This window comes from Takifugu flavidus, chromosome 18 (genome assembly GCF_003711565.1).
Source record: "Takifugu flavidus isolate HTHZ2018 chromosome 18, ASM371156v2, whole genome shotgun sequence".
NCBI classification, from domain to species: domain Eukaryota; kingdom Metazoa; phylum Chordata; class Actinopteri; order Tetraodontiformes; family Tetraodontidae; genus Takifugu; species Takifugu flavidus.
In genome coordinates, this window is record NC_079537.1 from 10,526,734 (window position 1) to 10,553,634 (window position 26,901).

General features: G+C 44.9%; 3 protein-coding genes across 9 annotated transcripts in view; 2 read left to right on the forward strand and 1 right to left on the reverse strand.

The window, feature by feature from the left end:
• Positions 1–17,613, forward strand: part of znf385c (zinc finger protein 385C) — a 62,172-nt gene extending 44,559 nt beyond the window's left edge. For 5 of the 6 annotated variants that reach the window (XM_057014246.1, XM_057014249.1, XM_057014248.1 and 2 more), the window contains 8 exons: positions 1,681–1,823; positions 5,587–5,697; positions 7,801–8,014; positions 11,417–11,782; positions 11,872–12,056; positions 12,841–12,939; positions 13,447–13,515; positions 14,460–17,613. In XM_057014246.1, the coding sequence (XP_056870226.1) occupies positions 1,681–1,823; positions 5,587–5,697; positions 7,801–8,014; positions 11,417–11,782; positions 11,872–12,056; positions 12,841–12,939; positions 13,447–13,515; positions 14,460–14,690 (1,418 nt within the window). In that variant the 3' untranslated portion in view covers positions 14,691–17,613. The remainder of the gene's footprint in view (positions 1–1,680; positions 1,824–5,586; positions 5,698–7,800; positions 8,015–11,416; positions 11,783–11,871; positions 12,057–12,840; positions 12,940–13,446; positions 13,516–14,459) is intronic. The other variant, XM_057014250.1, reaches the window with a different exon arrangement.
• Positions 17,614–19,788: 2,175 nt separating this feature from the next.
• Positions 19,789–21,969, reverse strand: nkiras2 (NFKB inhibitor interacting Ras-like 2). The gene is made up of 4 exons (XM_057014268.1): positions 21,924–21,969; positions 21,392–21,501; positions 20,930–21,171; positions 19,789–20,770 (listed from the first exon to the last, which is right to left on the reverse strand). Exons 2-4 carry the CDS (start codon positions 21,483–21,485, stop codon positions 20,528–20,530), a joined length of 579 nt encoding a protein of 192 aa, XP_056870248.1. The 5' UTR covers positions 21,486–21,501; positions 21,924–21,969; the 3' UTR covers positions 19,789–20,527.
• Positions 21,954–26,774, forward strand: dnajc7 (DnaJ (Hsp40) homolog, subfamily C, member 7). Of its 2 annotated transcripts, XM_057014255.1 has the most exons (15): positions 21,975–22,075; positions 22,409–22,560; positions 22,684–22,772; positions 22,883–23,007; positions 23,211–23,324; positions 23,484–23,558; positions 23,632–23,750; positions 23,828–23,981; positions 24,131–24,295; positions 24,556–24,647; positions 24,738–24,811; positions 24,903–25,049; positions 25,132–25,284; positions 25,465–25,527; positions 25,619–26,774. In XM_057014255.1, the coding sequence occupies exons 4-15, from the start codon at positions 22,885–22,887 to the stop codon at positions 25,654–25,656; spliced, it is 1,317 nt and encodes a 438-aa protein (XP_056870235.1). In that variant the 5' UTR covers positions 21,975–22,075; positions 22,409–22,560; positions 22,684–22,772; positions 22,883–22,884; the 3' UTR covers positions 25,657–26,774. The 2 variants fall into 2 exon arrangements, with proteins under 2 accessions (XP_056870234.1, XP_056870235.1); XM_057014254.1 differs by lacking the exon at positions 22,409–22,560 and having other exon boundaries at positions 21,954–22,075.
• The last annotated feature ends 127 nt before the right edge of the window (positions 26,775–26,901 follow it).

A 26,901-nucleotide genomic window follows, 5' to 3' on the forward strand; every position in this document is an offset into this window, starting at 1 on the left:
GTGCGTGTTTTTGTGTGTAAGCTGTGCGCGCTCTCATACGATCTTACATAGCTGGATTCGAGCCTCATCTCTGAAGCTGTGTTATCATTTAAAGAGGCAAACAGCCAGCTTCTGATTTAATAATCAGCCTGGGGAGGCACAGAGAGGTGGAGGAGCATTATCAGCTGATCACTGTCCTGCCTGCAAGCCCTGCTTATACTTCCTCTGATAGTCCAGCCAAGAGAAAATTCAATTTCTCCTCTCTCCCTTCCTCGCTCTCTCTCTCTCTCTCTCCCTTCCTCGCTCTCTCTCTCTCTCTCTCTCCTCTCTCTCTCTCTCTCTCTCTCTCTCTCTCTCTCTCTCTCTCTCAGTGTTTGCATTCCCCCACTGGCTGCTGCCCACATGTCTGAAGGCTGCATCCAACTGTAGCTGCTTCTCTCACTGTGTCAGACACAGCAGAAGATAACCCACACATGGCAGAGAATGCACTGGGAACCATATGCCCCCCCTCCCATATACACACACACACACACACACACACACAGAGTGAGAAAAAGGCAGACTCCAGGATCACTGTCTTTGTTCCTTGTGTTGTCTGCAGGACCTGCGTCAGACCCAAAGATTTAGTGGATGACAGGATTATTGCAGACCTGTAAATTGAGATTCGGTTCCAACAGCCTCTGTGAGGACTGTACAATAATCTCTTCTCTCCAAGCTTCTGTTGATGGTGTGTTGTTCATCTCTGAAATCATTTAGACCCAAGTAACTTTTCTGGTTTATCTCTTCTATCTTCAATCTACTGGTAATCTTTCAGGGTCATTTGTTGCTTCTTTTTCCCTCACTCTTATACACACATAAGACTTGAGCAGCATTGTTGTGTGTGTGTGTGTGTGTGTGTGTGTGTGTGTGTGTGTGTGTGTGTGTGTGTCTTGCTGCAGGGATGCATATTTTAACATGGTTGAATGGATTATTTGGCTCTCTTAGAAAAAAAGAACCTTATAATCTATTCTGTATCACTCCAGAAAGAGGTGTGATCATTTATGAAACCCTCAGACGCTCCGATTAAAAAGATTTCCTGTCTTTAGTTCATGCAAACCTGCACCACAGCGCAGGGAAACATTCCAGCTCCTGCCCTTCTCAGCAGCTGCACGTTGGGATGTCCACGGTGACCTGCAGCTGACACCGATGATTGATCCCGGTGCCGGGGTAAGAGCCTGTGCACCGTGGAGCACACAAGTCCACTGAAATGCAGCCAGGCGGAAAATTAGAAATCTCTTCATCCCTGGTCCATTTGAAATCCGATATCTCCAATCTTCCCTCACACGGGCACCTTTCCTCAGCCAATAAATCAGCAATTAAATGTGTGCGTGTGTGTACGTGTGTACATGATGGTAGCCGCATGTCATCCATGGTAGCGTTCCAGCAACTGGAGTAATGGGAGTCTCCAACCATGCTAAATGCCCCCCTCCCCACCCCAACACATGTCTGCTAGTCTATGTTGCACATTTAAAAGACAATGGTTTAATATGGGAGGTGAAGGCGTAACAGGGCTGCTGGTTCCGAATAAATAAGTCTGCCCTCCACCGAGCAAGGCAGCAGGACCCTGCTGAAGATCGCCAGTGTTTTTTACAGCCCCGCAGCCACGATGGGGCAGAAGCGTCCCTCAAGTCTTTGTAACATTGGTCTCTTTGTGCTGTCTAGGTACATCCGCCCAGGGCAGCCCGCTCCTGGCCTCCCTCCCTCTCCCGGGGCGGCCTCTGCAGCCTCAGCTCGACCTCAAACACCTCATGCCCTTCAAGCTCAATGGATCCTCTCCCCTCAGCCTTTTCCCCAACTTTAACACAGTAAGTGTTTCCCCCTTTGGCTCATTAGAGGTTGAAAGGGAACCAATTACTTTATGATTTTTATGAACAGCAACAATATCATTAAATGTCTCTGTGGGAGTTGGCAGCCTATAAATAATGCAGTGTTTAATCGGATATAGCAGTTATCATGTGAGGAGGGTTTGTTCTTTTCATTTTCCGTGAACCACTGATGAGTGTTATTTATACATCTGCGAATAGAATAGAATAGAATAGAATAGAATAGAATAGAATAGAATAGAATAGAATCAAGTACACGTCCTTGTTTTAAAAGGTCCGCCTGACTGGTAACAGCTTGAAGATCTTCCAGGGAAACACTCAATAAATCTTTATGACCCTCTGAAGTTCTTTCTTTTGTACAGCATCACAGCTGGAGAAGCAGACAGAGTTGTAGAAGGACACATGGAGGTTCTGGAGGAAGCTGTTCCTCCTGCTGTGCCTTCTGAAACTGCCATAGGGGTGTGCTCACGCCCCAGGTCAACTCCTCCTCGATGTGGTCTCCCAGAAAACAAATGTCTGTGAGCCCCTCCACACAGACCCAGCTGGTCATTACAGGGTTCTCTGAAAGCTACCACCCACTCCTTTCTGTCGAAGCAGTTTGGGGTGGAACAACTGACTATTGTGCAATTGAAGATCTGAGCCAGGTCCTCCGCATAGTCCTTGAGTCCCCATCCAGGGACACCGTCAGGGCACACAGCCGTCCTCTGCTTGATGCCTATCAGTGTGTTCTCACTCCACCACTGTGAGGCCGAGGCTGCTCTGTGCCGCTGGGGGGGATAAATTGACAGCAGGGGTCTCTCCTTTGGGTCCTCAATTAAGTAAACGTCTGAGTCAGAGAACAAGAGTTTGAAGATTTTTTGCTCTGCTCGATCTGAAAAATCGAAACTTAACACGCACGGGTGCAAAAGCAAAGACTCCAAGCGGTTGACAAGCCACGAGTCAGAGGTATTGATCATCAAACCATGTCTACATCTCGTTATCGATTTGTATCCTGAAGCACAAGCGCTCTTCCTCTTATGGGCCAGGATCGTGACACCAAAGTTTAAAGGTCACCACCCCCCCATTGGTGGGGCTACTCTTTATTCAGGCAGGTATTGTCCTCTCAGCTGCTTATCGCTGTCTCTCTGTATGTCCACGTGTTTGCACTTCTCATTAATTTGATTCACACGGACTTAGATTGCGTGTGAAGGCACAAGAATGTGTATTCTGAGGCCTTAAAATGAGCTTTCACTACTACCTACCACTCCTTTACGCCTTTTAAAACCAGGCTACAAGAGGGCAGCAGCAGAGCCGCGCAGACATCTGTCTCTGTGTGTTTTTTACAGTTTACGTGGGTGGACGAGACATAAAGGTGTCCTGTAGGGTGTCTGTATAAAGTGGAGCCCCACTGCCCGTAATGTAAAAAGCACTCTTTGTTCTGCTGCCCACCGCTTTTAGCTGCTGGATTGTCTGCATGCTCCTGTGGGAGACTTCATATGGCCAGAAGCAGATTTTATATATAACTATTTATATTAGCGGTGGAGGCAGCAGGGGAGGTCGCCGCTCAGTGTTTTGTCTGCGTTTCTATGCACATGTTTATTTGCACATCACATCCACCCTTTTCAAAGCTTTCAGTGTGTGTGGCAACCTGGAGTTTATCTTTCAGATTTTTTTCCCCACATTCTAATAATACATTTATTTTTTTAAGAAATAGGAGGGAAAAGTCACCTGATGATCACTGAATGCCACAAAACAGAACCGAGGGAGAACACCCCATATTTACCTGGACGTCCACACTTAATGTGATTATAGTGAATCTGCCACAACCAAAATTCTAAAACGGTGATAACTGAAAAACATTAAATCAGTGCTGCTTGAGTCCTGCGAGGAGAAAAATAGGCCCCGTAACATGCAGTGTGGCAGCGCAGCTGTGGCATTAATCACGCAGGCCATTCAGCCGGAGCCGCAGCTTCTCGCCGCTCTGACAAGGCACACAACGTCCCGCACGTGTGCGGGGAGGGATGGGGGGGGGGAGAAGATGAATGCACCCATCTCCACAACCTAATATCCTCCATTCGACCCCCCCTCCCCACCCTCGTATCTCCCAAAACACCATCATGGACGGGGCTGCCCTGCAAAGGACAGGTTCTGTCCGCAGTGTGCTGTTGGGGGTGGGGGGCTTGGACAAAAGGTGCATTTATAGCAGTTGGTTCAGGATGCCTGCGGACAGACAATGGACTCATTCTGCTCATCCTAAAACAAATAGCTGTGTGCAGCCTTCCCTTCCAGGGGGAAGAGAGGGCAGTGGGAGCAGGAGACTGAGGCTTCTGTGGTCGGGATGAAGGGGAAAATTCCCAGAGGTACATACGAGCGAGTTGCAGAAGACGTCAGATTAAAGCAGCAAAGTTGGAAGGAGAGACGTCACTGCGACACGGAGGTCTTGCTTTCTGGGGTGTTTATATTCTTACTCACGCCTGGAGTCAGCAGCTGCCTAGGACCTGGAGCAGGCACACAGGGATCCAGGTGATCCAGGACGTTGGTCCCCTTGGTTGAGGTATGAATGGAGGTTGAATTGTGTGCTGGTTCAAGTCCAGTTGCCCTGGGTGACTGACACCTACACCAGCTGGAACCTGCTGTCGGTCTCCATGGTTGTTGTGATCATGGTGACTTCAGTGCATCATCTATAGAGGGCATCTGCTCTGAGGGTCGGTCGGTTTTAGAACCGCGCTGTGTTTGGCCATCCTAGACAGGGAACCAGCCTGGCCCCATGCCAACCCTGGGAGAGATCCAAGGTGATTTGCGGCGGTAAAATCATCTGACAATGTGGCATCCGGGCCTCCTCTTGAAGCCGCGGCTTCCACTCTGTTTATGTACTACTGTTCAAGGACTCTCCAGTCTTTTCACAGCCTGTTATAACTGAATGATTCCACCCGTTAGCCTCTTCACCGTGGGTCACAGACATTCATCCCCTTTCATACAAGCACATCACTGTGGCTGCAATGAACCTGAGCTGTGTTTGGACTTTTTATTCGGCAAACCAAAAATACTTATTTGGGCATCAGAAGCACAGTAGAACCACAGCATGTTGTGCAAGGAAGCTAATATATTTATTTAACATGTTGAAAGTATTCCCTGTTTGCTTTGTTTGCTGTTGTTCAGGCCACAGAAGAACCCGAATGTCAGAGATGTAATTTAGATATACTCTTTGTATCTCTATTGTAATTCCAAAAGACTAAAGTAGACAAATACAAAAACGTTAGCTTGTGTGGGCAACAAATGTTAAATTACACAGAAGTGTTGTCAATGAATATTTTCAACACAGTCTTTCAAGCCCAAAAAAGAAAATAATTTCACTAAAGTTGTTTACAAAAGCAAAACCAGTAATTTCTCTAAAAGAAAAGAGGGGGGAAAGCAAAAGAACAACTCTCAATTAGCATGTCGAGAAAGGGCTTGATTGGTTGCAGAGACTCTTTCAATCACTTTTGTGTTTTTAACAGGATTCTGCCAACAGAACAGAGTCTCCAAATGATCATTCGATGTAATCAGGGGAACATTTTCCTTTTCAGGATGGCAAATCTCTGTCTATTTTATCTTTCACTCTTAACAAGGAGTCGGCCAACACGTCTATAAACTTCTCAGAAAATGTTGAATGGTGTTTTTCTACAAACATGCTGTTCAGCTCCAGAGGAATTACGCCGCTGACACTCCAATAAAATCAATCTTAAAAGCCTAACATTGCTTCTATTTGTCTTTGTCCGTCTCTCAGATGGATCCCGTCCAGAAGGCGGTGATCAACCACACGTTCGGTGTCCCTCAGCCCCTCAAGAAGAAACAGATCATCTCCTGCAACATTTGCCACCTCCGATTTAACTCAACGGTGAGGAACGGCCCACTGTAAAAGCAATCAATATGAAGGAGAAGAGCATCTGTTTGTTTTATGCTCGTCTCCACCCTGTGCTTTTTAAATTGCACCACTTGATTATCCATCACCTTCAGGGCACGCGGTGAATTCAAGCCCCCTGAAGACCGTAAAAAAGTGTGTTTTTGAGCATAAACTCGACACAAAGCTGAAGCTAACGTACATGTAAATATATTCACCTGCAATCAAAGCGGGCTGTTGAAGTCATCTAAAAGTTTACTTGGCTACCTACATGTGTGTCTGCTGTTGTGCTGTGAGGGATTAGAGCTGCCGTTTATCGGCAAAGAGCAGAAACAATCAGCGGCCACCCGGGGAAGCTGCATCTCAGGCTCTGCTTTCCACTCCTCCTATCGCTGCCACTTCACACACACGAGCCAACAAAAGCAAACATCCCCCGACATTTCATGCATATTCACACAAACAAACAGTCCAGAAGCCCTCAAGGCATCTTATGTATGGCCATTGAAACACACACACACACACACACACCCTACAAAGAAGGGCAGAAACGCAGGAGGCGATGAGCCCGTGGAGGAGAAGAGACTCACAGTCTTCATCAAAAACCGCCCCCTGAACCTGGGCACCACCATAAAAACCGTGTAAGAGCTGATTGTGTGCAGGGAAACAACACTACAGCTGATATAGACTTGACCTGTGGCACTGTTGAATCCTTGGACATGGCGGCTCTCTAAGAAATGCTCTTAATTTTCTCCGGTCTTTGTTTTGATGAAAACTAAAGCCCATTTCACACCTCGTCTTTCTGCCTCCACAGAGACTCCCATCAGTCCTGCCGGAGTCTGTGGGGGCCGAATCGGCCACGGAGCACTAATCTCTGCAGCTTTCCTGGCCGATCAATCGCGTGTTGTTGACACTCACATTCCTATAGAGCTCTACTCCACCAATTCAACAGCCTTATCAACGTGAAGTGAGGGTTGTTGGTCTGTAGAAGCGTTTTGGCGGGCCCAGAAATCAAGAAAATCCTCATTTTACTCTTTTTATATCTGCAGTCCCATCTGAGCATGACTTTCTCTCTCTGGAGGCTTCAAAGCATTCTCCTTTCAGTCTTTTTAGTGCACTAGTTCGGTGACTGAGGATTTGCATGATTTATTTCTTGAGGAAATAAAACTGGGTATGAGCTCAGTAAGTAAACGCTCCCCAGTGAAGAGCAGCTCACCTTCCTCTGCTTGTCAAACCACAAAAGAAATCGGTAGTGTCTTCGTTAACCTGCATCAGGGGTGTGGAAATACGAATAGGGTGATTTTGTGCTCAATGTAAAAACAGTAAACTAAAGACCAAAAATACAGCCACAAATAAGCTCTCAGTTGCCAGTTCTGTGATCAATTATTCATCTGTTTTAATCCCAGTGAAGCCATATTTACCAAGGAAAACTTGGTAATATATGAAGCAGATTTATCAAGAAATATTTCCCCCGAGAACGTAAAAGAGTGAAAGTCAGTAGAAACAGGAAATGGAAATCTTAATGTAGCATTGCACTGAAACTGAAGATTTCACCGGAGCAGGGTGATAGCATGACTTTAAGGTTGCACATTTAGCCGCTATTGTCTCGTATAGGAGAATCAGTGGTCGCGAACGGCCTTTGTTCCTCTGAGACTGCCTTCCATCCAGTTCAGGGTTGATGAGAATCCATCCCCAGAGGTCGTTTGAGTTTTAATGAGTGATCTCTGTGCTGGTTTCTCTGCTGTCCTTATTCATGGCAGCCTGCTGTTTGAGCAGCACTCAGTGAATAATGAGACTGTGGAGCCCATGTGGAACTAAAACCGTATGAACACACTCACTATTGTTTGATCCACGTTTGTGGTTTTGTGTACACTTAGATTAATGTGTGGTTGTGAGGTGGGACGCTCCCTTTGTTTGCATATTAAACATGCAATTATAGCTCCGGCCTTGCAGATTGTCATCACTGTTATCAAGTGAAAACAGGCGGTTCATTAGCTATCGCTGCTAGAGGGCTAATATTCGGGCGTGGATTTTAATATTTATTGCATGTGTACTAGTCTGTAGAAATGCATGAGGTCACTTCTTGCTTTCTCCTGCTTCCAGAACCAAGCAGAGGCGCATTACAAGGGCCACAAGCACGCCAGGAAGCTCAAAGCCATAGAAGCCCAGAAGAACAGGCAGCGACGAGCCGCCGAGGCCTCGTCCACGGTGAAAGAGAGAGACCGAGACAGAGAGCGTCATCGGGACCATAACAAGAACTCTGCGTCCGAGGCAGCGCCGCCCGCTCTCATGGATACAAGCTTAGAGGAAGGATCCAGTACGTACCTGATTTGCTTCACGCTCTTGTCGTCTGTCTCCTGTGCATCTGTGCATTATAATCTGGGAACGTGCGCCCAGCTCACATCCTGACCCCTCTCTCACACGGATCTGGGGGGGGGGGGGGTTGGATCCATGGCTCTGATGAATGAAGAACAGGCTCCAGAGCTGCCAACTGTGGGATGTCCGGGAGAAAGAGGTGTTCTGTAAATAAAGGTCCTCTCCGAGATCAATCGTAGCCTCACTGCTGCTTGTTTTCCCCCCTTTGCCTCTTAATTTCCAGAGCTTGTCTCATTTGTGTCTCCTGCTCTCTAAGAGCTACAACAAAAAGGCCAACACATTGAGCTGCAGAGTCTTTATTTGGGAATGGTCACATAAAAGAGTAATTAAAGAGAAAATAACATCGGATGAGTCAGGAAGGTTTGTTTTTCTCCAGTAGAATGTCAAGGTTGGGCCAGAATCTTTTATTTATCTATGACCTTGAATGGAGTTATTCAAAGTTTGGACCCAGACGAAGAGAATTGAAGCCCACTTTCCAATTTCTTCCTCTTTTGCTGCATCTAAGATAACTATCTGATCATAATGCACTTGAAGAGAGAGTGAGATATCAGAGAAGGGATAGAGACTTAGTGAGAGTTTGTACACAGCCCATTTTAAAAAAAATATTTTGAGCGCTGCGAATCTCCTTCAGAAGGAGAAAGTGGGACTCTGGTCTGGGACTCTGATATCACTCTCATCGAATCATAATTTAACGGTGCCAATGCAGAGGGGCGCTCGGAGGGAGTGAGGAAAGACTCGATGAGAGGAAATGAAAGATAAGATGAAATGAATGAAGGTGACAAAGAGTCGGAATAAAGGAAGAACATGGAAGGAAGTGAGAGCGAGGATGCTGCGAATAATTTCACACTTCTGAGGCAATTTTGTTCGGAGGAACAGCCCTTAATAAGCCCAATTGTGCGATTGGCCTAATGTGAAATTGAAATGCAGCAGTGCGAGCTCGTGGTGGCTCGGGCCACAATGCCGACCTGTAATGAAATAGCTCTCCAAATTAACATTCTATAAAATGGCTTGTGCCTGTCAAGAACTGAAGGCTAGTGGGTGGCCATCACGGGGAAATGGCCACATTGTCTGTCACCAGACGGTACTGACGCACCCGCTCGTTTCGATAAGTGGCTGTTCTGCCTGTGAATAAACTGCTGCTGAAGCCAGCAGTCTGTGCAGATATGAACTTATTTGCAGCTGTGGCAGGCCAGCGCCCACAAACAGAGGCTTCGCTTCACTCCTGCTTCAGCGTGACAGACGTCAATCGCTCATGCTGATGACTGAAAGTCATCTCCTGTCAGTCATCACTGCAACCATGGCCAGAATTCCAGCGCAGGGACTCAGATCAGAGCTCATCTGCTGGCCATCTGGGTCTAAACATAACGAGAGGCTCACTCTGCTCAAGTAAGACCTGTCCACTCCCAGGAACTCTCTAAGACCCCATTACGATATTTGGATGCTTCACTACGTGATCCTCGATCCAAGGGTGATGTGTTACTGTGTTCGCTCTCGCAGGGGATCTGCTGGCGCCGCCAGTCCGTTGGCATTTGGTGGGACAGTTTGCCAATGTTAGTGACAGTTTCCCTTATAGAGACGATCAGATAGAACGATGGGAGCTGCCGCGTCATATCGAGTTGTTCCGTATTTCCAAGAGGAAGAATGCAATGTCACCAAAAGGGCAAAGAGATTAATAAACAGAGTGAGGTAAATAATGTTGCCCACTCTGTTTACTCCCAGTTTTCAGTTTTGAATTATGAATTCAGGGAGAGTTTCAGAGCAAGACGGTGGCTGGAAGAACTACCCAATTCGGTCTTTTAAGTTTTAATAGAATACCACCAGACAAACTAAAAAAGGATAGAATGTGCTTCTGTGAAGTCGATCAGGGGTAATTCTGCTTTCAATTGCAAATTCATCTATTCAATTGGTGACGATTATCAGTCATCTTAACTGTTTAACAAATGAATAAACCAACAATCAGCTATTTATATTAATCACCGTCTTCTTTGTAGTTACCATATTATAGACTTTCCCATATGAAAATGTCTTTCAAAGTTACAAGGTTTATTCTAGTAAATCACATATAAGTATATATGTCATATGTATATGAGTATATGTCAACAGTGATCTCAAGCAGAATCAAATTACTGTTCAACCAAACAGTGTGCAGCCTCTTGACGAGTCTGGACCCTGAATGTAGTTACAGACAGGTCTTTAAACTATTCTGATGAGAGCTCCCTCGCGTACACCAGTTTTCCAACTAGTGAAAGATTCATCATATAGGGAACATGAGCACATCTGGTCCTCAGATAAAGTACATGATAAGGAAAAGGTACATATTATACAATCATTACAATAGTCAGAATCCTTTTCCATGACATCAACTATGTTAGAAAAAGGCCTTCTGTCCCTTTAACATTGGGACTTTTTTTAAAATATAAAACCCTTAAACTTAGTAGAGATAATGAAACTAATCTCTGTTGAATGAGATCTTTGGGGACCCAGGTTTTTGGATTTGAGACAGATTTGATTCTCTTGAACCACCTTGTCTTCCTTGCCGAGGTTCCAGCTTAGTCCACTGATCTTTATCACTCCCCCAGAGACTTTTCAGGTGGCCCCGTCTTTCTGTAAGCTCAGATCAGATCATACCTCCCCCTGCTCTCAATGAGAGGCTGAAATCCCTGGAGGGGTTCACTCTCATTACCGGGAGGGGACTGGCTAATCTCGCTCCTTTATAGGCCCTTTTTCTTTACGAGAGGAAGTCTCTTATCTTCCATGAAGAATTTACTTTAAGGCATAAAAGGGTAAATCGATGGAGCGCCGTCGCATTGTGTGTGTGTCTGTGTGTGTGTGTGCGTGTTCAGCAGGTGCATTGTGCAGTGATAGGGGCTGTTGTGTGTGACTCCTCCAAGGGGACAGTGGGGTGAAGGGGACAACTGTAATGGACTGCAGTGACTTATTGGCTGGCCACGGCAGTCGATGGGTTTGTTTATATTGACTTGGGACTTCAGGTCCACTTGATATTTGAGTGTTGAGGGGGGAGTGAAGGAGCCAGAAGTGAGGGTGATGGCATTTACTGAGCTGATGATGGATCAAGTGGTTTACAACAAAGGCTTCAGATGGCAGGAAATGGCACAATGACGCTGAGAGACAGACCTGCAGATTTATAGGCATTTATACAACATTTGTTTAAGCTGCCAGTTGCGTTTTAGCTCATTTTCACCTTCAGTAGGGTTATTTTTATTTGGGTTTATGCAGGGAGCTATTTTTAAAACCATAAATCAGAGTGTTTCAAAAGATGAACACTGTCTGATCAAACATAGACTCCACAAAAAGAATCACGTTGGCTCATCTTCTTGTGCAGGTCCTCAGTCAGATCAGGGACCAGCCAGCCAGGACGTGAAGCACGAGGACGCTCCCAAGAACGCGGTTGTGTTACGGCTTGTGTCTGAAGTGTCCACGGTGGAGCTGGTCGCCCTTTCCTCGCCTCAGATTTCACCATCCTCGCAGCTGTCGGACGCCGGCTCGGACACCAGCACGGCCGACGTTTTAGAGGCCGCTGATGCCACGGCGCCAACCACTGAGGGCGGCCAAACGGAGGCGACGAGCACGAATGGAGAACAACGCACTGATGAGGACAAGGACCCTAAACAGAGCAAAGCTCACCTCCACTGTCCAGTCTGTAAAGTCACAGTCAACTCCATCTCCCAGATGGAAGCACACAACAGCGGTACAAACGTCTCTTCTTTTACCTTTGAGTCTGTAGCGGTAATGATAAGAACCAGACAAAGCCCAGTCTTCTGCTGCTCTCTGCACCAGGCACAAAGCACAAACTGATCCTGGAGGGTCACAACGTTCTGCCCCGACGCAGAGGAAAAGTGGCAGTGGCTCGTGTCGGCAAGAGCAAGAGGCTGAGCAGCAAAGGCAGCGTCGGGGTGCCCAGCAAGACACTTCAGTGTGAAGTCTGCGAGATCGTCGTGAACTCGGAGACACAGCTCAGCCAGGTAAAACCAACACGTGTGTGCAAGTGTGATCAGGGGTGGACAGGCACCTCCCTCCTGAGGGTTCTACACAACAAACACAGCAGAAACGTTTCTTTAAACCCACCGAACTCGCGTCACCAAAGTCATTTTACAGAGGTTAAACTTTTGTCAAGTTCTGTCAGTCCTGCAAAGATGAACTTTACTGTCCATTTGCATGAAGAGATGGAGCCGGATCTCATCTAACTGGATCCCAGAGACTATTTAAACATAACCATGATGGATAGCGACCTAGAGTACCGCAGCAGTTTCATTTCCAGCTGAATGAAGGAAGCAGTCAGTGTCTACTTCAGACATTCAAGTAGCAGCTCTTATCCTGCATTAGATGGACATGACACCTGACCCCAGAGCTCTTTGGCAGAAGATCATCACTTACATTCAGAGCCACTAAGGCCTCAGAGAATTAAGGTTTGACCCTCAATGTTAAGGAGGCGATCTGGGCAAAAGCATTTTGTGTGTGTGAGGAGGAATGTGTCAAAAAACCAGGACAAGCCTCCCTGCTACTTTTGATTTAAATGCATAAACATTCCTTGTCCCAGGAGGACGGACAATAAGACTGTTTGAGCTCCTGGCAGAGAAGTACATGATGTGTCTGTGGGCAGGAAGTAAAGTGATGTTATTTGTGCTCACTTCACTCAGACTCGACATGTTTTCATTAATAATTCAGCAGATAACATTTGACGTTGCTCCGTTGTGGCACAACAGATGCTTGTTAGCTGGTCGTTGATAATTCTGCTCTTGTCTGCAGCACATGAATAGCAGGAGGCACAAGGATCGGCTGGCCGGAAAACCGCCTAAACCAAAATTTACGCCACACACTAAAAGCCAGCCGAGCTCCAGCTTAGTGGTAAGTCACAGCATAAAGACAGAACAATGAAGCCTTGCCAGTGGAAATGTACATGCACGCTCTCTGTCTCTCTCTCTCTCACACACACACACGCACACACACACACGCAAGAATGAAACATAACTGGCTTTACTCTTGTAGCTGATATGCTGCATCCATGCAGAAAATAGAGCAAATTCAGCCATGCTTGCAGACTAATGTACTTATAAACACAAGTTTTCATCCCTCTACACTTATAAGAAGGCCCTCGGATGAGGCTGACTGTGTGTGATGGGGAGCCAGCGTGCTGTCGTTAGGTGCAGCGCGCGGTGGCAACGGTCCCCTACCCCTGCGGCAGGCCTAAAACATTTCCTGCTCCCCCACACAGACCGGCTCTGACATCAGCAGCCTGACTCAGCGCTCCAGATTAATCACTTCTCTGCTCCTGTCATACACACCTCCTCATCTCTCCTTCTCCCATCCCCCTCCTCCTCCTCCACCTCCTCCTGCCCCCCCTCCGTCCTACAGAACATGAGATGGACTAGCTGTTCAGGTGTGGCGTCCAGCCAGTACAATCTCATCTCCCTGTGCCAGCAGGTCAGTGACAGGAGAGGCTGAGCCCGGGGTTAAACAGCCGAGGAGGCCTGACCGTGTTCAGGGGACTCAGCACAGATATTGATAATCATTTGGTTATTGATATTTAGTTTTCCCATCCGATGCGGCTCATTTTACTTTCTGCTGGCGAGGTTAAGTGGGAGGATAACTCTGTGTTTTATCTGGTTTCTGGCGTTAAATAATTCATAATTGTATGTAAAACATTAACCTTTAACCGGTTCTACCTGCATGATCTGCCACTCTTTCACAGCCAAGGCTTATTTGGGCCCTGATGACCCAGCAGCCATATTGTTGGGAGCAGTTTGCTCCATGTAATTTTTGTGATTACAAGCTGCTCCCCAACTCTTTAAATGGACATTAGTTCAGTTCATCTTTTTCATACTTAAGGGTTTTCATACAAAAATGTTTTTGCATAAGAAACGTATCTCTGTGGTGACTTCTTTATGTCATGAAACTGCTTTTATTTGGTAGCCGAAAGACACAGGAAAGCAGGATTTAAAATATTCATAAAATATTCATGAAGTCTTCTGCAGCCGAGTCTCCTTCCGACTGTTTGTTTTGTTGTTTATTCTAAAACAAATCAAATAGTTTAAACTAAATTAATAATCCAACCAAAAGCCTGGGGAATGTGGTAATGACAGTTTTTGTGGGACAGTTATAAATATCTCTTTAACATAAAATTCCTGTGACTTCATCACTGACGGTGAGTGAAGCATGTGTACCGGTAAATGCTGCTCTTTAAGCCTGAAACAAAACAGAAGTCAAGCCATCAGTTCTTGGTGTTTATGGCAGAGCAACACACCAGGATGCGTGTGCAAACCTTTGTGACAGCATGTTTAGCCAGCAGGGGTGCTCTGTCCTCTCTGTCCTCTCTGTCCTCTCTGTCCTCTCTGTCCTCTCACACTTGCTCCTCCTGTCTTCTCCAGACCAAACTGGCCTTGCAGAAGCAGCTGACCAAGACTTTGACGACTGGCTTCCTGCCCAGTCCCCTCACCCAGCCAACTCTGTGCACGGTGGCCACCAACCCACTGGCTTTGCGCCACCCAGTGGGCACCACCGCCTTCATCCAGACCCCCTTCCTGGGCCCAGCACTGTTCCGGCCTGCTCCGGGGCCACTGCGGGCCACACACACCCCCATCATCTTCTCCCCTTACTGAAGACTTCACCTGCTCTCCGTCTGACTTCAGCCTTCCCTCCTCCATCCCACAGGCCCTCCTGGAAGTGAGCCACATGACAGAGCTCACACACAAACTATGCAGCCAACCTGACTCACAATGGAGCGAGTGCACAAGTCCTGATGCTCAGTAGGCCACCAGACCTGAGAGCTCTTCATATCGCTAAGGCCAAGATCCCCCATCATGCCTTGTTTCTGCTCCTCTTATTCTGACCTAAGAGGAGGACAGTCCCCAGAGCAGTGGCTGGAGCACAAAGGCCAGTTTTAATAGCCATCGGTCAATATGGTTTGGATATTATTGTGTAACTTATTAGAGAATAAATATAGACAAGTTTAGATGTAAGTTTAGTGTGGTTGCCACAAAAAGTCCCTTTACTTGATGTTTGTTTAAACATTCTTAACTTATTTCTTTGGTGGTTTACGACACAACAAAAGCTGTGTGGCTGGAAGAACCTGCCAGTGCTTGCTGAACATGTAGGGCTGTTAGAATTAATGCGTTAATGCGGGATGGCTGTTTTGAAAAGCTGGCCTACCCAGCAAGGCCCAGTAGAGAAAAATCACGAGCTATTGAGTAAGTAGTGATTTGCACACACTGCAAGAAGGAGTTTCACATTTCACCGAAGCACTACGTGCTTGAAAAGCCATCTCGGCTCTGAGCGTCTTCTCGTCAGGCCTCCAAGTTCTGGTGCAATGCAGAAAACTGGAATTTATTGGCCGCGTTTCTGAAGGTGATTAATCATGATTCATCCTCAGCTACCCTGTGATTACTCTGGGTTAAATTTGACAGCCCTCCTCACCAAAATCAGAGCTTTGTTTCAGAGCGGAAAAAGTTGCTTGACTACTCGAAAATCTGCTCGTTGTGTTCTCGTGTGCGAGTCTAAAAGCCCCATCTCTCAAGCTCAGAGCTTGTGTAATGAAAACATTTGTTTCTCTCATTCTGAGTCAGCCACAGTCGGAGCATTAAGCACTCTTTAAAGGCCAGAAAAGGTCAACTTGTCAACTTGACTTTGTTTCATCCCGCTAATTTGTCAACTTTTTGTTTCCTCCAGTGCATCCTTCATGCAAATACAGCCTGAACATTAAGTTCCAGCCAGGCTAATGGCATGGATGCATTTTGCAGTTAATGTTGTCTTGTATGCTGCCTTTTGTCTTATTGTTGCATTTCTTTCTATTTGTCTTTCACTGCCATCATCTGGGGCAGTGAAATAGACATTCCCCACTCCCCGTGTGTGAAAATAACGTGGACAACTTGAATACTGGGATGACAATGGGGGAAGAGGCCGTTAACCAGTACTTGATTGACGTTGAGCTGTGACGTCTGCACACAGCGTGGGAGGGAATTAAGCACAGTGCCATGGCAACCATATTAAAAGCACCTTAAAACAATTTTTTTACCGAAGAAATGAAAATTGTGTTGATGTTTTTGCTGTAATTGTAGGTTTTACAGTCCCGACTCTGTTTAAGCCAGAAGGTTGCTTGGAGGAAAAAACAATCATGTGAGAATAATCACGTTATGGTATATTCATAACTGCCTCACATTTAAAGCAATAGATTCAGTCTTTGTGTTTATTAGTGTTTCTAGTGTTGCCGTGTCTTTGTGTTTCTGTTCTGGACACACCTCCAGTGGTGTGTTGTGTACTCCAGCACAGCCAAGAGCCATCTCCACGTTGTCAGCAAAGAGTCATTTGAATGAGGAGCTGTTGTGATGTCTCTTGATGTTCGCGGTCAGTCTCAACACGCTGTGACTCTCGGCAGAGACGTGTCCATTTATAGCTGCTCTCACGTTGCAGAAGAGGGGGCTTCAGCGCCGCACCACGTTGCTGTTCCGCTGTTTGAGTGGGATGGTGGGACTTTTGGATGACTTCCACTGAGCAAAACACTGTCAGTCAGAAACAAATGTTTGGAAAGAGTGTCATCACAAGTCCAGCATCGACTGTAAATTACTGTGTGCCCCCCTCCAACTGAGCAGTCGCATGGAAACCTATCAACACCGTACCGCCCCTCTGCCAAAACAAACTGTCTCTTTCACCAGGACTCAGAACATTCATTTTCTTACACCGTATCATGTTATTCTGGAATCACAAGAACCCAGCAAGTCCTATGCATTTGTCGTTGTGCAATATGTGTAGTTGTCTGTTGTGCAACAGTGCCCCCTACCGTGAGAAACCTGCAATTGTCATTCAGTACAGTCCAAGACGCTGAACAAGGAGCCCCCCGACACACACACACACACACACACAAAATGACCCCCTGTTGTACTACTCAGAGAACCATACAGCCTTTAAAATTCATTGTTTGTTTGTTTGTTTCTATTGCTCAGTGGAAACTGACCTGAAGAACTGGAAGTTTCTTAAGATAAAGAATCTAGCGAAGGCAAATTATATGTAGAAACTATAAAGTAAGTATAGAGAATTTATCAGAGTGTCTATTGTTATCTGTGTCATACTGAACTGCTATCATAGAAGCGAGTAGACGACTGTGTTATTGTGGGCTCTGTATGGCTGACAGGGACGTGACACATGTTTATTTTCTTTTATGTCATTTGTTATTTACATGGTTTTACTGAAATTTTTTTAAGTACAAGAGAAAATATTTCAAATCTTTTTCCGAGTGAGCTTTATGTGTCCTCGTTGACAGTGACTAAATTAATAATGTACTTCAAGGCCTTTTTAGAGATTATCTTCATATTAGACGGGCCTTCTCAGGGGTCGCAGCTTGAGCAAATGCTACCATTAACCATCCATTCAGGGGATCCCTCCATAGCTCTTGGGAGCAGGAAACACTGTAAACATGGATGGAATGGAAAAAAATAAATCAACAATGTTGTACCATAGAGAGGACAAAATGATGGATTTAGGAAAATAAAGCTTTTAGAATCCATAAAAAACCTTTTAGTTACTATGTAATTGTGTGTGGATGTGGTTTTGTGGGAACAACACAGACAGGCCTGCACTTTGATGGTAATCATAATAACAATGTGAAAGGTGGGCGTATTTGTGTGGGAGGTTAACAGACGACTGTTCAGATTCATGAAAGTGCTCCAAAAATTGCATTTGAATTGTTTAATCATTCATTTAAGAACAGAAATGATTCAGTCAAATCACCTGAGAGAGGAAATGGACAGATAAAACACAAATATTGCATTAATACACGCGTGTTTGCGGGTGCAGGCTGTTTATCAAAACGCCTAAAAAAAAGGTCTTGCAGCTCATCTGGCAACCTCCAGCTACTCGTTCTCCAGCCAGTTTCAGAATCGTCCTGTGGCAGCAGGATTGGTCTCAAGCCAAGATTTGACCGGAAGCTAATGGAAACAAGTTCAGGCTCTGCTGCATCTGTGGTGCACAGGAGTGAATGGAAATGCCTCTCCTTCAAGGTTCTCTACAGTAGGAATGGACTCACTTAGCTGCATACGTGAAGGTTTAGGACTAAACGGTGAATCCTGCTCAACCGTGAAGCAGCAGAAGATCAAGTCTAAATCCGCCGGCGCAGCTGTGTTACTGTTTTGATGTGCTGAGAACCAAAAGGTTCTTCACTAAATGGTCCCCATTAGTAGTCTGACTTGTGTTAATTCTGCCGTTGCCTCCTGTCATTGAAGGTCAAGCCATCAGTCCTGTTTTTTAGTTTTATCACCTAAATTTATAGGTGTCTTTCTCAGCCTGTCCTTGGATAATCAGGAAAGGCATCAAGCTCTGCGTGTTCTGTGGAGCCGGAGGAAGGATTCCCAGCATTCACGGCTGCACGTTGCTCAGTCAAGGACACGGTGACCTTGATCGGCCGCGATGCCGGCGTATCAGCTCTCTGCGAAGGCAGCGAGACATTTATCTGCTGCTGTGGTGGATGATAAGGAATTTACAGCTAAAGCATGTGTGTGCACTGTGCTGTTCACGGATGCATACGAGAATTAGAGCCACTCAATCAGTAACTCAACTACTCCATTACATAATTACCAGAGTGAGAAATAATCAGATTAAATATCCACAATTTCATTTTGGATTTAAACTCCTTCAGAATCTACATTTTTTTCGGTGTTGGTCTCCGAATGAATTGTTACATTTAACCACATACAGTAGTTTCAGCTGTAATGATGCCTTTATGTCTTTAACTCTACATATATTTCTTAGATTAATGAGAGTTAATGTTAGCACAGAGAAAGAGGTTAGAGAAGAAATGAAAGCTCAGATTGCCTTTCATTTAATTCAGATTCAGTCAACTAATATCAGACCTACCTGATGATGTAGAGAGGGTTGATGTCTCACTTTCCTTTTTCTCACTGGTGTAAAGACCTGGCCGGACGTGTTCACCCTTTACAGATCAGTTATTACTCTAAAGCTGGACGGAAAACAGGAGCAGCTTCTGGTGTGACATTGTATTTTTTTTTCCTTTGACAAAATAAAGGAGATAAAATGGGATCTTGTCATGGAAGGGTGAGAGAACTAATGGCCATCACACAATCACACACTCCCAGGAAAACCTGGGGACTAACGGGAATTCCTCTTTTGTGGTCGGTGTCTGCTGAGGGAATAAAAAGATCCATGAATCACATCCCTCATCTTGAGCTGTTTCTTGGAAGCTACTGTGTGTCCTTACATCAAGGTCTGAACTTGTGAACATCAAATTTGCAAAAAAACAACACTGGAGCAGGAATAGAGAACATGACTGAACTGAGAGCGTACATGATGGAGCCCTGGGGGGAACTGAGGTGAGCAGAATATCATTTTGTGAACGTTCCACTTGAGGTGTTCTCATTATCATGCATTAACCGCTCCATTCTCCCAGCGCCTGTGGAACTAGGAGATGCTTTTGTGTTCAGCTCTGACCTTCCCTCCACAGCAGCTCTTTTTCACTCCTTTCACTTCATCTCCAACAGCTTTCTGACTGAACTACGAGTTCAGTGCAACAGTTAGGCACAAAACAGTCTAATTTAACTACGATTCCTATGGTTTTAGAGGTAAAACAAAGATTTCTATATACTTTTTTATTATTTATTTATTTATTCACACATTAATATTTGTACACAGAAGAGTTGCTGTCGAATGGATGACAGTGCTTTTGGCAGGAAATACAAAAATATGCGAGACAAATACCAACAAACTCTTCACCTTTAATTCGTTTGCACCCTGAATTAATACAAGATCGGACAGCTACATTTTTACTACTAAAAATAGCAGCTTTAACTTCAGCAGTAACTTATTAATGGGTAAAAATGTTTTGCTCCTTAGTTTTACAACAGCAACAGCAAATTTCACATGTGGCCATCAAAAAAAGTAGCACCCGAGCCTGCAGAAACCACCTTTGACCTGAATATTTTTATCTTTAAGTTCTGTAAAGGCAATGAACACACATAACAAATGACAATCGTTCAGATTAAAATATGTAGCAGTGAATCTCAGCTGTAACAAATCAGCAGGTCAACAAACCTGTAGCAATAAAAGACCAGCCGTTTAGCATATAGACGGTCCAAAATAAAGTATAATAACTCTAGGGATGCATGTGCTGTACAGGTAAATAAAGTGGTAGTGTTATGCCACGATTTCTGTCAAATGAACTGAGATCAAGTGTCAGTAGTTCAAAAACTACTTTTCATGACTATAGGAAGGAGACCTAAATCACAGGGAATACAGAATAGCCCTTGAATCGTGCAGAGCTGTTCTGTTTCTTTAAAAATGACAGGTATTTTATCAAATACAGCATAGATCTGGAATTTTCTTTCCACATTCTGCAAAACTCACCACCTAATCCTTCATAAAATGAAAAGACTTTTTTAAAAAAAATCCCTCTCATGTGACCTTTTCCTCTTTCCCACACCTTCCCAGTGGTCCTTCAGCTGTCTGTTGACCCGCTGCCCTTATTCTTATTGCGACTGAGCGGAAACGTCGACTTGCTCTGGGGCTGGGTCATTTTGCTTGCCAGGTAGACAAAGGGTTCAATCAGTGTGCGCCGGTCCACCACCGACACCTCCCACAGACGCACTTTCTCATTCTTGGCCCAGTTCTGCGCCATGTTAGCGTCAACCCTCCGCTCATTCTGCTTGTCTAGCTTGTTACCCAACACAACAATGGTCACCTGTGGATCCAGACCAACAAACACGTAAGGAAATCTTTAAGGCCGTCTTCTACAGTGGTATGTAAATAGATGAAATCTGTAAATTGGACAGTTCCAGCTACATGTATTAACCATAAACAAACTCTCACACTTAAGGATGTCACCAGCTTTAGTCCTCACCTCTTTCTTGTCTCTGTGACGGTCAATGTCCTTCTTGAGAGCTTCCATCCGCTTAAAAGACTCTTTACTATCGATGCTATAGACGAGGACAAAGCCATCTGCAAATGTGTAGTAATGTCGAGGAAATTCCATTCCATCACGAAGACCCCGGGTGTCATAAAAGCGTACCTGCTCTCTTGTACCACGATCTGTCTCTATAGAGCCAATATAGATATCCTCCAGGGTCTCCATGGACTCTGACCCTAATGGTGGATAAACAATGCCATATTTTAGCGTGGTGTTGGAACAAAAGGTGATGGAACAAACAGATGTGTATCAGCAGAAATGCCTGTAAATTGAAAATGCATCTTTTTTTCTTGCTGACACGAGAATAATAATAATCATGCAAGGTCCATTTAAGGATTTATTCAACTGAATCCAGCACAGTGGCTTACTGGCTTTCTTTGAATGTGTCTTAATTACCTGCAACATGATTTGCATACAAAAGTTGTTCCAACACAGCAGTTTTACCAACTGCCCACTGGCCGCACACAACCACTTTGCAGCTTTTGCCCATGATTCAAACTGTCAATCTGTTTTAGGAAGACACACACACACACACACACACACACACACACACACACACACACAATTTAATGAAATAAACGGGAAACATTGCCAACGTAGGTCATGCATAACTGCACTGATACACCCATTAGTTGCAAATATTTATATAACGCACATAACAGTAAAGGCAAGAAAACTTGCCATCTGTGATGTTACGGCGACATTAGCTACCCGTATACCAATAATAAGCGCTAACCAGAATGCTAAATGGTTAGCTAATAGCAAAGAATTCGATTACGACTGAAAAATCCTCACATGGCGCTAACTATAAGCTTAAAACGTCTGCAGCAAAAATTAAAATATCCATAGGGTTACAATCTGTCTAACAATAGATAAATAATGACACAGTTCTGAAAATAAACGGGAACATATGCTACCGTCCTCTTACCTACAGCGCTACTTCCTGTTTACACTTTGCCATAGGAGCGCTTCGACACTGCAGCAAGTGGCCCCGCCCCTCCTTCCCATTGACGGCAAAATGGCGGCCGACAGTGATATGGATCATGACATGGAACTGCTAAGTGACGAAGAATTAGAGAGGTATTGCACTTAAGACTTTGATGTCACGGTTTTATGTGTATACCTATGATTGAATGTCGCACTGCCAGGTCTTAACGAAAATGATTGTCACGTCATCTTTTTCATATAGCACCTCGAAAGCTAACTGGTGCTACCGCTAACTGTTCATCGCCTCGCAGCGTGTTAGCTTGGTGGTTCCTCACTTTGTATCACCCTTTGCTGCAATTCTCGCCCTAGATTACTTTGGGTTTCGTAAAACATGTTCAGGCGGGTAATGCGTCTTTTACATACGTGTGCTATCTAAGTATGGTGCGTGCAGGTCAGCTCGATATTAACATTTATCCACTTTGCGAGGTCTGGATGATGTGAAACACGAAAGACTTCCAAAAAAAGTCATGTCAGTGGCCGGCGGGATGGTGTCATATGTTCCTGGCTCGGCTGCCCGATGTGCATCGCAAATAGCCATCTGATGGAAGCCATCTATGTTTAGCTAAGTGGGGGCAGAGGTAACGCTGGTTATGTCGGGGCCATGCTGTTGTTCCATGCTGATGTTGTGAACGTGTTTCTTATGTCTTGTGATAATGACATTTTTGAGAAATGCCTCCTCTCATTGTACCTTGTTTGTCCAGGGAGGCGGAGAGCTTCAAGGAGCAAGGCAATGCTTTTTATGTGAAGAAGGATTATTCAGAAGCATTCAATTACTACACCAAGGCCATCGGTAATTAGTTGTTACTTTCCGCGATCTTCCTGTCAGTTTTGAAGAGCCAAATAACGTTTTGTCTATGATTGCATGTCAGTAATTTGTATTCATATATTCATGCTTGGCAGACATGTCTCCGAAGAATGCAAGTTATTATGGAAACCGAGCAGCCACGTTAATGATGTTGTGTCGGTACAGAGAAGCTTTAGAGGATTGTCAGCAAGCTGTGCGACTAGATAACTCCTTCATGAAGGCAAGTCCCGGGAAAAGAAGCATTTTATTACTGGGAAAGTCCTCTTGTGTTTTACAGTTTCATCAGGTATTTCTTACACTATGATGTGATTAAGTTGGACCGTTTGACAACATTGTACAAAAAGCAGATGGACCTCAAGAAACAGAACTTAGATCTATAGTATTTAAGATGTAGATTGTGAGCTGTAAATCTTCTACGCACAGGGGCATCTACGAGAGGGAAAATGTCACCTGTCCCTCGGCAACGCTATGGCTGCCAGCCGTTGTTTCCAGAGGGTTCTGGAACTAGAGCCAGACAGCAGCCAAGCCCAGCAGGAGGTCAGGATAACTGGGGTTTGAACTCCAACAATTCACACCTGATTATCCATGAACAAAAAAGTCACGTTTGTACTGACCTAGTTTGAGCATCATATTACTGTGCATGCTTAAACAATACTACTGGGCACCAATAAATCCTTTATCAACATTTACTTCCAGCTGAAAAATTCCGAATCCATCCTTGAGTATGAGAGAATGGCAGAGATTGGATTTGAGAAGAGAGACTTCCGAATGGTCAGTTGTCTAGTGACTGGAATTTTGCCTCTTTGCAGACAAGCGCCGGAGAGTAACTGTTGGTGATTTGCAGGTTGTTTTCTGCATGGACCGGGCCTTGGAGTACGCACCGAGCTGCCACAAGTTCAAGATACTGAAGGCAGAATGTTTGGCCCTTCTGGGACGCTACCCTGAGGCTCAGTCTGTAGCCAGGTACAACAACATCACAGATGATGGGATTCGCTGTGACAGTCGTGAAAATGTTGCTCATGCGACCTGTCTTTGTATAGTGATATTCTGCGAATGGACTCAACTAATGCAGATGCCCTGTATGTTCGTGGTCTATGTCTGTATTATGAGGACTGCATTGACAAGGCCGTCCAGTTCTTTGTCCAAGCCCTGCGCATGGCTCCTGACCACGAAAAGGCTCGACTGGCATGCAGAGTGAGTATATTTTTACGCACGCTTGACTTTGAACGTTGTGTTTAGGCCCAAATGTCGAAATCAAATGCTGCAACTGCTCTTTGAGGTGTTTTGGGTTACTTTTGTGAACTTGTTCGATAGAATAACGCTAAGGATGATCACCTTTGCAGAATGCCAAGGCACTGAAAGCCAAGAAGGAGGAGGGGAACAAGGTGTTCAAAGAGGGAAACTTTGAGGCAGCGTATGACCTGTACTCCGAGGCACTAACAATAGACCCAAACAACATCAAGACAAACGCCAAACTCTATTGTAACAGGGCGACGGTTGGATCAAAGGTGAGAAATACACACCGGGCAGACGTTTGTGTTCATTCGGGGAGAATCTTAACCGTGTGGTAATCAAGTTGTGTTAGAAATGAGTTGTGATTGTCTAGCAGCATGTTTTGAGATGTACAGCCTCTGTAGTCTAAACGCAACACAGATGACTCCTCTCTCAGATGATACCAGATTTATTATCCATTGGTCATATTCTTCATATTTCCATGCTGTTCTGTCTCTCAGTCTCATGGTGACGCGTTGTTCCTTTTCTTTTAAAGCTTAACAAATTGGAGCAGGCCATTGAAGACTGCACAAAGGCCGTTAAACTGGATGAGACCTACATCAAGGCCTATTTACGGAGAGCACAGTGGTAAGTCTTGGTTTTCCTTTTTTTGACGTGGCTGGAGGGAGCTTTGATTTCAGTGTGGCTGTCAGGGTGATTAAATGTATTTTGCTGCAGCTACATGGACACTGAACAGTACGAGGAGGCCGTGCGAGACTATGAGCATGTTTACCAGACAGAGAAGACAAAAGGTCAGAACCAGGATGCTTTATTACTACTGAGATGATTCCTTGTTCTTTGCTCTGCTTGTTTTTACCCTCTCCTTCTGCTCTGCTACTGTAGAACACAAACACCTCCTGAAGAACGCCCAGCTGGAGTTGAAGAAAAGCAAGAGGAAAGATTACTACAAAGTTCTCGGAGTGGACAGGAACGCCACAGAAGAGGAGATCAAGAAAGCGTATCGCAAACGGGCGCTTTTACACCATCCAGGTGCTTACACACGAAAGGTCCCCAACGTGTCCTCACAGCCTTCGTTGTGCAGATTGACATCGGGTCACTGTTCTCTGTTCAGACCGCCACAGTAGTGCGAGTTCTGAGGTTCAGAAGGAAGAGGAGAAGAAGTTCAAGGAGGTCGGGGAGGCTTTCAGCGTGCTGTCAGACGCAAAGAAGAGGTCTCGATATGACAGCGGTCAGGATCTTGAGGACGAGGGCATGAACATGGGAGGTTAGTAACGGAGGAACACGTCAGGTTGGAGGTCTTGAGGATCGGTAAAGTAAAGATGGAGTGTGTGCTCCACTCAGTCCATTCAGCTTATTTAACTAGCTTGAGCTTGTAAAGCCTTAGAAGAACTATTATTTGTTTGGTGTTCTTTGTTCTAATTGTGCTCTTTGTGTCCCTTTCCAGATTTTGATGCCAACAACATTTTTAAGGCGTTCTTCGGGGGTCCCGGTGGTTTTAGTTTTGAAGGTACATTTTGCATCATATGTGTGTATAAAACTGTAAGAAACCGTATTAGTTGTGTTAATTTTTCAGCTAATTTGAGTGTGTTAACTTTCAGCATCTGGACCAGGGAATTTCTTCTTCCAGTTTGGTTAACTGGAGGACCTCTCTACCCAAACAGTTCTTACATCAGGACCTTTCAACAATGCCAACCCCTCAACCCACCATCCATATTTAATGACTGACTCATAGTCAGATTCTTGTCTATGCCACTGACTGAATGATGCAGCCTGAAGACGACATGCAATATAAGATTTAAAGCACGTACAGAAGGGAGACCAAAGGTCTGGTTTCCGTTCTCCCACAAATGGAACAAATTTACAGTCTGTTGTAGCTTTTAGGTGTCCTGGTCCAAAGGTTCTCTCAGCTGTTGATAGAATGTGCAGCTATTGTATCAGAGCTTTTAGGGGGGTCATTGCTGGAAATGACATCCTGGGGAAACTCTAAATGGAGCATTGAGCAAGTTATTACCGAGCTGCCTCCGACTTATTGCTGAGCAGGTATTTTTGCATAGAAAAACGAATAACTTGCTCAATGATTCGGGAAGAAAAACAAAAGCCTCTCCACCCTCTTGAAGAAACTGTCAGAGCGTTGGCAGCTGTCAATTCGCACTGAATCCTGCCCACCTGTCGAAAGCCAATAGGTAGATTTGAGCACTGTTTTCACCCGTCTAGTCTGGGCGTATAAAGCGTGAAGACTGCAGTGGAGACAGCTGTGCAGTGTTTGTTGGCAGCGCGTTCTGCATTTACAGGTTGCTACATACTTTATACTGGAATGTAAAGTCTTGTGATGATGCCTATTTTTTCCATTTTTTTTATATATGTATTTATTGACCACCTGTATATGATGAGGACACTTTTCGGCCATGTGAAACTCTAAACCAAGTACAGATCAGGATTGTCGGATAGATTCGGGGCGCTAACTTCGTGAAGGGAACGTGTAGAAGAATGGATGCTTGGAGGTGTGAATGTGATCCGAACCGGTTAGTTTTACTTAAGACGGCAAAAAAGTTTGGAGGAAGAAAGTTTCATTTTGTAAGAGAGACCTGATATGACAGTGGATACCTTGTATTGTTATATTCCTGATTGTACGCTGGTTTATCTTGTGATCGAAGAAAAGCCTCCTCATCTTTTTCATTGTTTTGGTGAAATCATCCTTTCTTTCCCCCAACCAGCCGTTTCAATAAAGTTGGCCATATCTTGGTTTCCCCAAAATTGTTTCCTTTGTTCTGGTCAAGTAACAAAAGTCATTTTACATATATCACATTTTTAATACTAACCCACATTAAATCTCATGTATGAACTTTAAAGTTGACCACTAAATGAATCCCCGGCGTGGCCG

Bases quoted from the DNA above. Each gene is read 5' to 3' on its own strand.
- dnajc7 (XM_057014254.1), top strand. From the start codon at position 22,014: ATGGCGGCCGACAGTGATATGGATCATGACATGGAACTGCTAAGTGAC. The intron at 22,076-22,683 runs GTATTGCACTTA...TTGTTTGTCCAG, and splicing joins AGTGACGAAGAATTAGAGAG to GGAGGCGGAGAGCTTCAAGG. The intron at 24,812-24,902 runs GTCAGAACCAGG...CTGCTACTGTAG, and splicing joins CCAGACAGAGAAGACAAAAG to AACACAAACACCTCCTGAAG.
- nkiras2 (XM_057014268.1), bottom strand. From the start codon at position 21,485: ATGGGCAAAAGCTGCAAAGTGGTTGTGTGCGGCCAGTGGGCAGTTGGT. The intron at 21,172-21,391 runs GTAATTAAGACA...ATCCACCATTAG, and splicing joins GTATGCAAATCATGTTGCAG to GGTCAGAGTCCATGGAGACC. The intron at 20,771-20,929 runs GTGAGGACTAAA...CTGGATCCACAG, and splicing joins GTCACAGAGACAAGAAAGAG to GTGACCATTGTTGTGTTGGG.